General features: G+C 41.7%; 1 protein-coding gene across 5 annotated transcripts in view; it reads right to left on the minus strand.

The window, feature by feature from the left end:
• The window catches only part of SREK1 (splicing regulatory glutamic acid and lysine rich protein 1), an 82,970-nt gene extending 72,921 nt beyond the window's left edge, over window positions 1–10,049 (minus strand). For all 5 annotated transcript variants that reach the window (XR_012850758.1, XM_075838979.1, XM_075838970.1 and 2 more), the window contains exons 1-2: window positions 9,858–10,049; window positions 2,400–2,533 (exon numbers count right to left, since the gene is read on the minus strand). Coding sequence is in view for 4 of the 5 variants with exons in the window: in XM_075838979.1 (XP_075695094.1) it covers window positions 2,400–2,533; window positions 9,858–9,982 (259 nt within the window). In the remaining variant the exon portion in view is untranslated. The remainder of the gene's footprint in view (window positions 1–2,399; window positions 2,534–9,857) is intronic.
• Window positions 10,050–11,962: the final 1,913 nt, after the last annotated feature.

Genomic DNA, 11,962 nt, shown 5'->3' on the forward strand with positions numbered 1-11,962 from the left:
TTAAACAATCCTCATCAATGGACTGGCCTATACCTTGGGTCCTTCAGATGAGTGTCTGGTGTGAAGAACATACTACAATTTGTGTGTGCTCCCCGAGCTCAGTAAATTGAGATTTATTTTCCTACTTCTAGTAAGACTCGGAAATGGGTATGTGAACCTGGAGTTTTTGAATGTGAACTGCACCATTAACGTTCCCTCAGACTCAAGTCTTGTAGATGGTAGCCTCCAAGTGGTCTAGTGAGAAGCCACTGACACCGAGTGTAAATGTACCGAGGAGAAATTAATAATCAATGCAAGATTACATTTCAGGTTTCAGGTAACATTATTCCTGATCTTTTATAGCTACTACATGGGACTGAACATTAGTTCTTGCATATACAAGTGCTGTAAAGCAAAACTGTTCTAAAATAGATTTTTTCAAACCTGGTGCAAACGAAAAGTGGAGAAATTGTCCACCGAAACAAATGAAATTGCTTCTTTAACTTACAAAACGGCCCTGAAGAATGACATCTTAGAGGCAGTAGGTTGCTATGGGCAGATGCTCCACTTGTCCTTTGCACCAGTTTTGATAAATCTCCCTCAATGTCTATAAAACTGATTATAAGTAAAAAATAAATTCCCACCGTATTGCACATTCGTTGTTGCCTGATGTACAGAAAATGACATTTCTCCAGTGTCTATGATCACCAATACTGACACATTAGCACATTATAAAAGTTGGAGATTAAAAGAAAATTATAGAAAATAGGCAAGCAAATAGCAATGGAGAATATCCGAGAACTCGGTTGTTTTTTTTGTGTTCTTTTTTTTATTAATATAACATACAAGCATATTGTAGACCCTACTTTACAACTGGAAATAAAATTCTCTAATTCACTTTTGGCTGAACATCAGTGATATAATATATAAAAAATAAAAAAAAGGTATAAAAAAAACAAAAAAAAAAACAAAGAAAAAAAAAACAAACATTAATTTTAGTTGTACAGAATAGGTAATACAATCTTCAACACACATTGAAAATCAAAGGCTTTTTCTGCATTTTGCCCGACAAGAATTCTGATCCAAGGGACTGCAGCAGCAGGTGATGCTCTATGAGCACGGTGCATGGACATATTGACAGCCTCACTCATGGGATGGATGTGGACTCTCCCCCACTTCCTGCAGCCACAGTCTCCCTGACCAGTACTTGGGGAGAAAATGAGGACACAAAGGTCACTTTTTCTCAGACATGGTTTAGTCTAGTTTATTACTACAAGCTATAGGACCGATTTAAAGTTCTGAGCAGACAAGACTTTTGGTACATGCCAAATATATGTAGGCATACATTTTTATTCCCATTTAAATCAGCAAAAGGCATGGGTCAGTGTAAAGGAATGGAGGAGAAAAAAAAAAAAGCAGAAAAGCCACGGCAGACTGTATGCTTTTGTTTCTAAGCAGTAATGATCAGCCACTGCATGCACTAGAAATAACCTTACTGATGTCTACAATATATCAACTATTAGATCCCAGACAAGAAAGAAAATGGACTTGTGGGAGTTGTTACGTCTCCTTTTAGGGCACATCATAGAGGGGGGTCTGGTGCTTGGAAACGCCGCTATGAGCCAGAGTGGAGAGCAATACATCCATATATTGAATGGATGGCCATACATTTGAATAGCTGCATGAAATACAACAAATGGGCAGTCAAAGGCAATATACCCCAGCAAAATCAGCTGCTGGGATATATTGCAGAAGGGGTCTCAGCAGAAGGACCCTCATATTAAATGGGTTGTCTGTGATGAGACAACCCCTTCAATAAACAAACAAATGGATACCTAGTAAGTGGCAAATTAATAGACAAAAAGGAGAGAGAAAAAAATTCAAAATACATTGGAACACCAAAGAAAAACAACATTTGGGAGAGGAGGGAGATCTATGCTCTGCGGCTCCTTCGAGAGTCCATGAATAAGGATACTGTGTTAATATGACTAAAGAAATTCCCCAACCAAATGACACCAAAGTAGTATACTATGAACAGATACCAGAAAGCATTCATGTATCACCCTGGCCTAAGTGCACCAACGTCTACAGGGATAATAGAAGGTTACTCTTCACGTCAAAGACATTTTCCCAGTCATATTTCATATAGTTCCATGCCATGGAATGAAACCATATGAAATGGTTAGAAAAGACTAGCGGAGGGGTGTGAAGGGGTTCATTACAGTAGGAATATGACCATAGTAATATCAGCATGCAGAAAACTAGAGAGAGTGATGCATTTCCGCTCAGCATCAGATTGAAGCACCTTTCAAGGTATCTCCTGTCACCATGTAAATCTACATATGGCTGCGCTCACGGATTATAAAATAATATGTAATGACATATGTGTAATGACAGATCACATCATTGTCAATACTCACCTTCAGAACATGGTACAACTATGAGGGCTCTGTCAATAAAAACCGTGTTGGTTAGATGCTGGGCCACACCGACACTTGAAGAGTCACCAAACTTAATGTAGCATACTTTGGAGGAATAAGCAAGGGGCGCATTGCTGTAAAATAAAAGGAGAAACAATTAATCCAAATCATTTTGTCTTTATAAAAAAAAAAAAACATACAGCAGGTTAGCTGGCGGCAGGGGAATTCTACTCAGATATGGAGACTAGCGTCTATAACGTACATGATCCCTTCAAACAAAATCTCTAAAATACTGTCGCATGAGGAAAAAATCCCACAGATATTAATGACTTTTCAGAAGAAAATTAATACATTTTCCTTTAGTACAGGACTGGACAAAATCTGGTTGCAATGGTGACTAGAAAATCCTCCCTGGCAACTGCATTTTTCACCCTGTCGTTGATGCATTTGGTGGCCAGGTGCTTTTACCCAGGGCCAAATGACGGCGCTGTTGTCACTCTTTCAAGACAGAAACGGTCACAGACGTTTCCTGACGGAAACAGAATGAACAGAGAGGCTGCCAGATGACAGTGAGCTGCTTGTATACAGCTTCCTAGCACCAGAGAGCGCATTGTGGGGTGAGAGGAGGCCTTGCTATGATTGCTTACAGGCGTAGGGGCGAGAAGGTGGCCCTGCTGGGATCACTGGCAGAAAGGCATTGGTCAAGTAAGATGAGGGCCTGATAAAGCTTCTGGAGAAATAAGAGGGTGGGAAGGCAGGACCGACTTCAGGTGCCTGGCTGAGATTTTAAGAGAGGATCTCTGACGCCTGTATGGTAACGGAATTAATTTAGGGGTCTGGTGTCTCAGTTTGTTTTAGGTTCTTGTCTGGGGTCTGGATTAATTTGGGGGTCTGAAATCTGGATGCATTTTGTGGTCTAGTCTGGACTAATTTTGGGGTCTGGATTTATTTAGGGATTTGGGGTCTGGTGCCTGAATTAATTTTGGGGTTTAATCAGAGGGTTGGATTAATTTTGGGTCCTAGATTAAATTTAGGGTCTGCATTGTGGTCTGGATTAATTGTGGAATCTGGTTTGAGGTCTGATTTCATTTTTTTGGACTGAATTGAATTTTAGTGTCTGGTTTGGGGTCTGAATTTAAATTGGGTTTTTGAATTAATTGTGGGAAGTGCTCCTAAATCAGGTGAAGATTTGTGTGGCGGTGACTTAGTGTTCTTTTAAACCGGTAAAAAAAAAATCACCGGGGCAGAACAAGTCCAAATGGCATTGCTGACAGTGCAAGGAGAACCTGTTGTTTTGCAGGCAGAAAACCATCATAATTTACAACTAAACGATTAACTACTAAAGTTATGCTTGTATAGTAGGGAACGACATCATCAGTCATAGGCAATGGACTATTGGCAAAAAAAACAATATTCTATGTATGGCCTATATTATACAGCATCCAGACATGAGAACCATTCACCTCCCCATACATGTGCAGCTGAGTGCAGCATGTAATGGGGAGGGCTGCACAAACCCTGGGACACTTTAACCAGTTCAGGACCGGGCTATTTTGCGCCTTCAGGACCAGACACCGTTTAGCCCTTTTTAGCACGTGTTAGTTAAATGGCTATAACTTTTTTATTTGTTGGGCTAACTATGTGATTTTTGCGACGTTTTTTCCGTAGACAATGCAGGTTTCTTTTTTTATCATTTTTATATACATCCTTTTTGCTATTTTAGAATTTTTATTCATAAAGTTTGAAAATAGTAAAAAAATAACCTTTTTTACGTTTCAGCTATTTTTTTTTGGTAATAACATAGTTTTACCCTAAAATAGACCTATTATTTGTGATCGTCATTGTCTACCGTAAATTTTAATATATTACATGTCTATATTAGGGTAATTGGGTCAGCGCTAGCGTTACAACAATGATTGGCGGGAGGGGAACGTTTTTTTGGTGTGGGTATTTAATGTGTATTTATTATTAATTTTGTTTTGCACTTTACTTAACTTTTATTTTTTTATTACTATGGTCTGTCCCCCAAAGGCCTTTGGGGAACTTTATACATTTTTTTTCTTTCTTTTACATCATCTTTTCCACTGTAACTGGAGCTGCACAGCAGCCCCAGTTACAGGGGAAATCAGCCCTCTCATAGTGACAATTAGCACTAATAGGGCTGTGCTGGGTCTAGTAAGACCCAGCAGCAGTCTGTCAGTAATGGCACCCGGCGATCATGTGACCAGTCACATGAACACCGGGAGTAATAGTCAGCGGCGCAGCCGCTGCCTCTATTCCTATACACAGCGTTCATTGAGGGCTGTGTACAAGTCATCAGAGAAGACAGAAGCAGCGAAAGCTGCTTCTATCCTCTCCTCAGGGTCCCCGGCAGTCACTGACAGCCGGAGACTCGACATTCAGCTGCCCGATCGCACGGGCAGCAAGTTAAAACCCGAGCCGTAAAAAGTCTATGGCTCGGGTTTTAAGGACCCTGACCGCTGGCCGTAAAAACACAGCCAGCGGTCGGGAACGATTTAAATAACCCCATGAACTGTCAATGAGGCGTGTAATGGCAAGGGGGCGTGTTACTATGGCTGTGACGCTGTCCAATCAGATACGGACAATGTTACAGCAAGAGCGAGGATAGAGGAGAGAGTGTGCGTGCACGATGTCACTCATCAGCTTTCAAGATCAGTCTTCTGCCAAATTGGCAAAGGAGCGAGTCACTGCTACGGATAGTGTAAGAGCTGTGGAGAGGAGAGCGCGCATGCACGCTCTCCTCTCTTCAGCTATTACACTCTCCGTAGCAGTGAAACCCACCCCTTGCCAGTTCGGCAGAGAAAGTACAAGACTGATCTCTCGCAAGAGCTGAAGAGAGGAGAGCGCGCATGCGCGCTCTCCTCTCCACAGCTCTTACACTGTCCGTAGCAGTGACACGCCCCCTTGCCAGCTCGGCAGAAGACTGATCTTAAAAGCTGAAGAGTTAGAGCGTGCACGCACACTCTCTCCTCTATTCTCGCTCTTGCTGTAACACTGTCCGTATCTGATTGGACAGTGTCACAGCCATAGTAACACGCCCCCTTGCCATTACATGCCCCATTGACAGTTCAGGAGGTTATTTAAATATCGGGCGCCAAATATAACGGCACCGAGGGTTTGTGCAGCCCTGCCCATTACAAGCTGCACATGTATGGGGAGGTGAAAGGTTCTCTTTAGCGATTTTTGGTGTCAGAGACGAGAAACCTTATTGTCTTTTCCATGTTTGCATTCCTAAACGTAAAGGCGTTTTGTTTTTTTTATCAACATAGATTTGGGTTAAAGGTTTAGGGTATGTTCACACGGCGGGGGTCCGTAACGGCTGAAATTACGGGGATGTTTCAGCCTGAAAACATCCCCGTAATTTCAGCCGTACCGGCATGTGCAGGCGCTTGAACGCCGCGTCAATTACGGCCGTAATTAGCGCTGCTATTCATTGGAGTCAATGAATAACGGCTCCAACTACGGCCAAAGAAGTGACAGGTCACTTCTTCTACGCGGGCGTCTATTTACGCGCCGTCATTTGACAGCGGCGCGTAAATATACGCCTCGTGTGAACAGACAAACGTCTGCCCATTGCTTTCAATGGGCAGATGTTTGTCAGCGCTATTGAGGCGCTATTTTCGGGCGTAATTCGGGGCAAAAACGCCCGATTTACGTCCGTAAATAGGCCGTGTGAACATACCCTTAGATTGCGTCAGACACACACAGGCTGTCAGCTGAGCCGTAAGTCCAGGTAACAGACGGATTCTGCTTGCAGTGCCGTTATGTAGCTTTATGTACAGTGGATATAAAGAAGCTGCAATGCTAAAACTAAATATATTTTTTAATAAAACTATATTACAAAAATATTTATTATGCACAAACACATACATTAAAAAAAGTAATCAAAAGTTTTCACAGCCTTTAAAACTTTTTTTTAATTTTATTTTTTTGTATGAGAACTTGTTTTTTTTCAGGACGAGTTGTACTTTTTTTAAAGGGTAACTAAACGTTCAAAAAACTTCTGACATGTCATAGTGACTAGGGATGTCACGATACCAGAATTTGGACTTCGATACCGATACTTCGTGTAGTATTGCGATTTCGATACCAAAACTATACTTTGCCAAATAGTAATTAACCCCATCATGTTTCTCAGTCATAATGGGTTAATGTGTAAGGTACATGATGGGGTTAATTACTATTAATGTGAGGCATATGGAGGTTAAATTCATCACACCACGCACCTCACAATAAGTGAAAGAATTATTTTTTTTTTTACTGCGTACACATCATAAATGACGCAAAACAAATGTTGTGCAGGTTATTACGGCCGCACCAATACCGAATATGTGTATGTTTTATGTATTGAGACTTATTTTAATGTTTATTGTAAAAAAGGTGTATGTGTATTTTTTTAAATTTAATATTACTTTGTTTTTAAAACTTTAATGTACTGGCATATATCAGATATATGCCAGTACATTAGCCTGTGGACGGATAGTACACAGGCAGTTGTTAGGACATACCTCAGTATGCCCTAACAACAGGAAATATGGTAGGACAGCCCTGGGGTCCTTCAATGGACCCTGGGCTGTCTGCCCATATATGTTATGTCCCTCAATCATGTCACAGGGATTCCTGTGATGCGATCCAGGGGGCATCCCCCTTCTCACTTTCCCCTGAATGCTGCAGTCAGCTTTAATCACAGAATTCAGGGGAATAACGGTGGATATGAGAGGTTTCTCTGATCTCCGCCGGCGGGGCTGCGGCTGTGTAATACAGTCATTGCCCCGCTCCTGACATTAAGTGCGTGCGCGGTCAGCATGAGGTGATGCGGCCGGTGATGCACTAATGAGCGGCGGTTCAGGCACTGAAGACAGAACATGGGGGTGTTTTTCAGTGTGCCCCCCCCCCCTATTCTGTCCGGCGCTCATTAGTGCATCGCTGGCCGCATCGCTGGCCACATCGCATCATCCTGACAGCACGCACTTGTCACGACTCAGGAGCGCGGCAATGACTATCACACAGCAGCCCCGCTCTCATACATTCACGCGTTACTATACTTAGCTGTGCAGCCGCACAGCTTAGTATCGAAATCAAATACATGAAATAACGGTATCGAACCGTTTTGGCGTGCACGGTATCGAAACAGTATCGAAGTTTCGATGCATCGTGCATCCCCAATAGTGACATGTCAGAAGTTTTGATTGGTGGGAGTCCGAGCACTGAGATCCCCCACGAATCGCTAAAACGAAGCAGCAGAAGCCCTCGTGTTAGCGCTTAGCCCATTCGTTTCTGTTTGTTTTTCCCAGAAAGCTGATGTAGCGGAGTATGGGCTCATAAACATTCTATTGAGCCCGTACTCCGCTTCATCGATTTCCGGAAAAAGACAGACACGAAGCAGCTCAGCGCTCACACGAGTGTGCTCGGACCTCCACCAATCAAAACTTCTGACATGTCACTATGACATGTCAGAAGTCTGTTAAACGTTTAGTTACCCCTTTAACATACTATTTTGGAATACGTATACTTCAGCGTCCATTCAGGAGTGATTTTTTAAAAATCTCAGCACCGTGGGACCTTTGCTCTAGACATAGTGCGTGTCCAAGCAGTCAGACAACCACAGGCAGCTAAAGACAAGATAAAAGCATAAGATAAGCTCTTGTAACACGCCAAATATTGCAACCCTAGGGTGTTACAAGAGCTTAGCTTATGCTTTTATCTTTATCTGTTTTTGTAAGTATGGAATAAACTCGTGGAATTTGTAGTTTCCAAAAGGTAGTGCACTATCTCCTTTTCTCCCTTGGAAATTTAGAACATCACGTACGAGGATATACACAGCAAGCAGTTGCATTTCTGCAGTTTCATTTCTGTGTGGAACCACAAGTACCAGCGAGATATACACACCAATGGAAATTTGGATCGTTCTTTCTGCATGCTAGCTGGGGGAAGGTCAAACCCTTGATGGACACTTCAGACTTTACATCCACAACCGTCTGAGCGGTAAAAAACTATCAATTTGTCTCTGTTTTTTGTGGTGTTGAGGATTTCACCTCTTTTTTTACCTGCTCCGGTTGTTCATCTCCTTGTTGAGATATTTCAGTGACTGGAGAGCTGAGTTGTACATTTAGATTTTCTTAGAACTCCGCGTTGTACCGTTCCTGTTATTTCTGCTGGATATTTATGAATAAATTGACAACTGGATGTTACCATTTACCTTGTCAAAGTTTTCACTCTGTCAGCAGTGATTGGACATGGTCAGTTTGTGTAGTGACACACTCTCAACTAAACACCCTGTTGTCAATTTATTAATATATTTCTAGGAGGAATAAGAGAGGAACGGCACAGCATAGAGTTCTAAGAAAACATGCTCCAGAATTGCTATTTTATGGGGAATGCAATAATTTACTAAAACTGACATGTTAGGAGAAGTGACAAGGTCCTCTTTTACCCCTTAATGGCCGCAAATACGTATTTTCACAAGGATACTTATGCCACAGAGCCGCCATTTCACGGCACGGACATAAGTCCGGCACGGGTGTCGTGCTGTCTAAATAAAGCTAGGCTCTTGCTGTAACGGGTGAGATCAAACTTTTCTTTAAACCCACTCATTTAACCCCTTAGGATGCCGCAGTCAATAGCGACTGCAGAATCTAAGTGGTTTAAGAGCGAGGGGGCTTTTTCTTTCACCCCATTCGCAGTCTCACGACGAGATCGCGGGGTGCCAATGTTTTATAATGGCGGCCAGGGACCTAACACAGGCCCCCACGTCTGCCTTCAGAGTATGCCTAATAGAATGACTGTCAGTATTACACTGACAACAGAATACAATGCATTACATAAGTATTGCAATGTATTATAAAAGTGATCAAATGATAAACCGAAAGACCTGAAATGATTGATAGATAGATAGATAGGAGATAGCTAGATAGATAGATAGGAGATAGATAGATAGGAGATAGATAGATAGATAGATAGATAGATATGAGATAGCTAGATAGATAGATAGATAGATAGATAGATAGATAGATAGATAGATATGAGATAGCTAGATAGATAGATAGGAGATAGATAGATAGATAGATATAGACCTATGTGTTTTGGTTATATACATTCTGATTTTGTTATTTCCCCATTGTCAATGGATAGAAAACGCACAATTCTGTAAATGTGATCACTCTACACTGCGGCTGCAGCTATAACGCTGTGTGTATGGAGATTATATGAGGGGGAAGATAAATATGATGTGGTTTATTATGTGAACAATGGTCGTGCTCCTGGATACAGTGTAGGCTTCTCCTTATGATGATGATGTGTGCATTGAGCTGGCAGGGTGCAGATATGGACTAGAATGTTGGCGCCTCATGCCCTGCATGTGTAAATACAATACTGCACCTACTACAAAGGAGTTATTGTTATTATACAAAATTAGAGCCGCACCGGCACCGCACTCACTCGGGTGGGTAAAGCCGCAGCTCTTCGACGTCTCCCAGGAAAGAAAAGAGCGTCCGCATCTGTTCGCTGGTGACGGCGGCGGACAGGTTTGTCACCTGAATGACCGCAGTCTGCCCGCTGCTCATGGCGGCGACAGCGGGGTCTGCACCTGAGGGACCGACACCGGAAACCAGCCGCCTGATTGCGTCGACCACCAAGTGCAGACGCACAAGCGGATAGAATGCCACCTGAAAAAGCGCGCTTGAGCTTCATTCACGCAGCGCTCTCTAGCGGCCACCCTAAGAAATGTTCGAGTCCCATATTTCTGAAGTGACAATAGGGCTTCTCATTCAGACTAATGTTTTTACATGATTTATGGAGTTATGAGAATACTCATGAAAACTCTTAGCCTTCCACTTAAAATGTCAAGTAATTGTCACCATTAAAGAATACGGTTTTGGTAGAACAGTTTATTAACCCCTTAACGACCAAAGTGTTTTGGTCCTAAATGACCAGACACCCTTGACCGATTTTGCGCACATGGTGGTTTATGGCCCAACTTTATTATTTATGGGGCTACCAAAATAATGTGTGCTTAATTTTTATAGCGCTGTTTTTCTATACTTTTTATTGTAATATTTTACTGTTTTATTAGGTATAAATTTTACAAAAGGTAAAGAAAAAATGATAGTAATGAATGTGATGTCACCACGTCCACTGGTACCGCACATTGTACTGTAGCTTGTTACATCTTTTTTTTGTGTGGAGATGGTGGTACAGTATGGGCTCTTCGATTTCCGGAGTGCCATATATTCGAGGTTTATGAGCCCCTATGGCAGGGGTCAGCCACCTTCGGCACTCCAGCTGTCTTGAAACTCCCAGCATGCCCTGACAGCCGAAGGCTTTGTTATTCCACCCAAAGGCTTACAGGGCATGCTGGGAATTGTAGTTTCACAATAGCAGGTGTGCCTTGTGGGAATGTTTAGTTTATTGAGGAATGAAAGGGGCCCCCAGAGCAGTATTGCTTGGGGGACACATGATGGTACAGGCATATTAATAATAATTTTGCTAATTGCTATGGTTTTTTGTTAATTAAATTCTGTTTTTAGATGTTTTGTATTTTGGTCCCCCCCCCCCCCCTTCTTTGTGTTTCAGTTGGTACTTACCTGTCGGCTTCTGGAAGTTTCCGATAATCTGCCCATCACCAGGAGTCGGCACCTGATTGGTACCTGGAGAAAACGGCGGGAGAAGATGTTTAACCCCCTCAGGACACAGCCGATTTTTTCAAATCAGACATGTGTTACTTTATGTGGTAATAACATCGGAATGCTTTTATCTATCCAAGCGATTCTGAGATTGTTTTCTCGTGTCATGTTGTACTTTATGTTAGTGAAAAAATTTGGTCGATAATTTCGGTATTTATTTCTGAAAAACACCAAAATTTAGAAAACATTGGCAAAAAAAATTTGCATTTTTCTAAATTTAAACGTATCTGCTTGTAAAACAGATAGTAATGCCACGCAAAATAGTTACTAGTTAACATCCCCCATATGTCTACTTTATGTTTGCATCGTTTTTTGAACTTTCTTTTATTTTTCTAGGATGTTACAAGGCTTAGGACTTTAGCAGCAATTTCTCATAGTTTAACCCCTTAAGGACGCAGCCTTGTTTTGGCCTTAACCCCTTCCCTCTTTAGCCACGTTTGACCTTCCTGACAGAGCCTAATTTTTCAAATCTGACATGTGTCACTTTATGTGGTAATAACTCCGGAATGCTTTCACCTATCCAAGCGATTCTGAGATTGTTTTCTCGTGACACATTGCACTTTAAGTTACTGGCAAAATTTGCTCGATATGTTCAGTATTTAATTGTGAAAAACACCAAAAATTAGCGAAAAATTGCAAAGATTAGCATTTTTTTCAATTTAAATGTATCTGCTTGTAAGACAGGCAGTTATACCACACAAAATTGTTGCTAATTAACATCCCCCATATGTCTACTTTAGATTGGCATCATTTTTTGAACATCCTTTTATTTTTCTATGATCTCACAAGGCTTAGAACTTTAGCAGCAATTTCTCACATTTTCAAGAAAATTTCAAAAGGCTATTTTTACAGGGGCCAGTT

This window comes from Rhinoderma darwinii, chromosome 1, assembly GCF_050947455.1.
Source record: "Rhinoderma darwinii isolate aRhiDar2 chromosome 1, aRhiDar2.hap1, whole genome shotgun sequence".
NCBI lineage: Eukaryota > Metazoa > Chordata > Amphibia > Anura > Rhinodermatidae > Rhinoderma > Rhinoderma darwinii.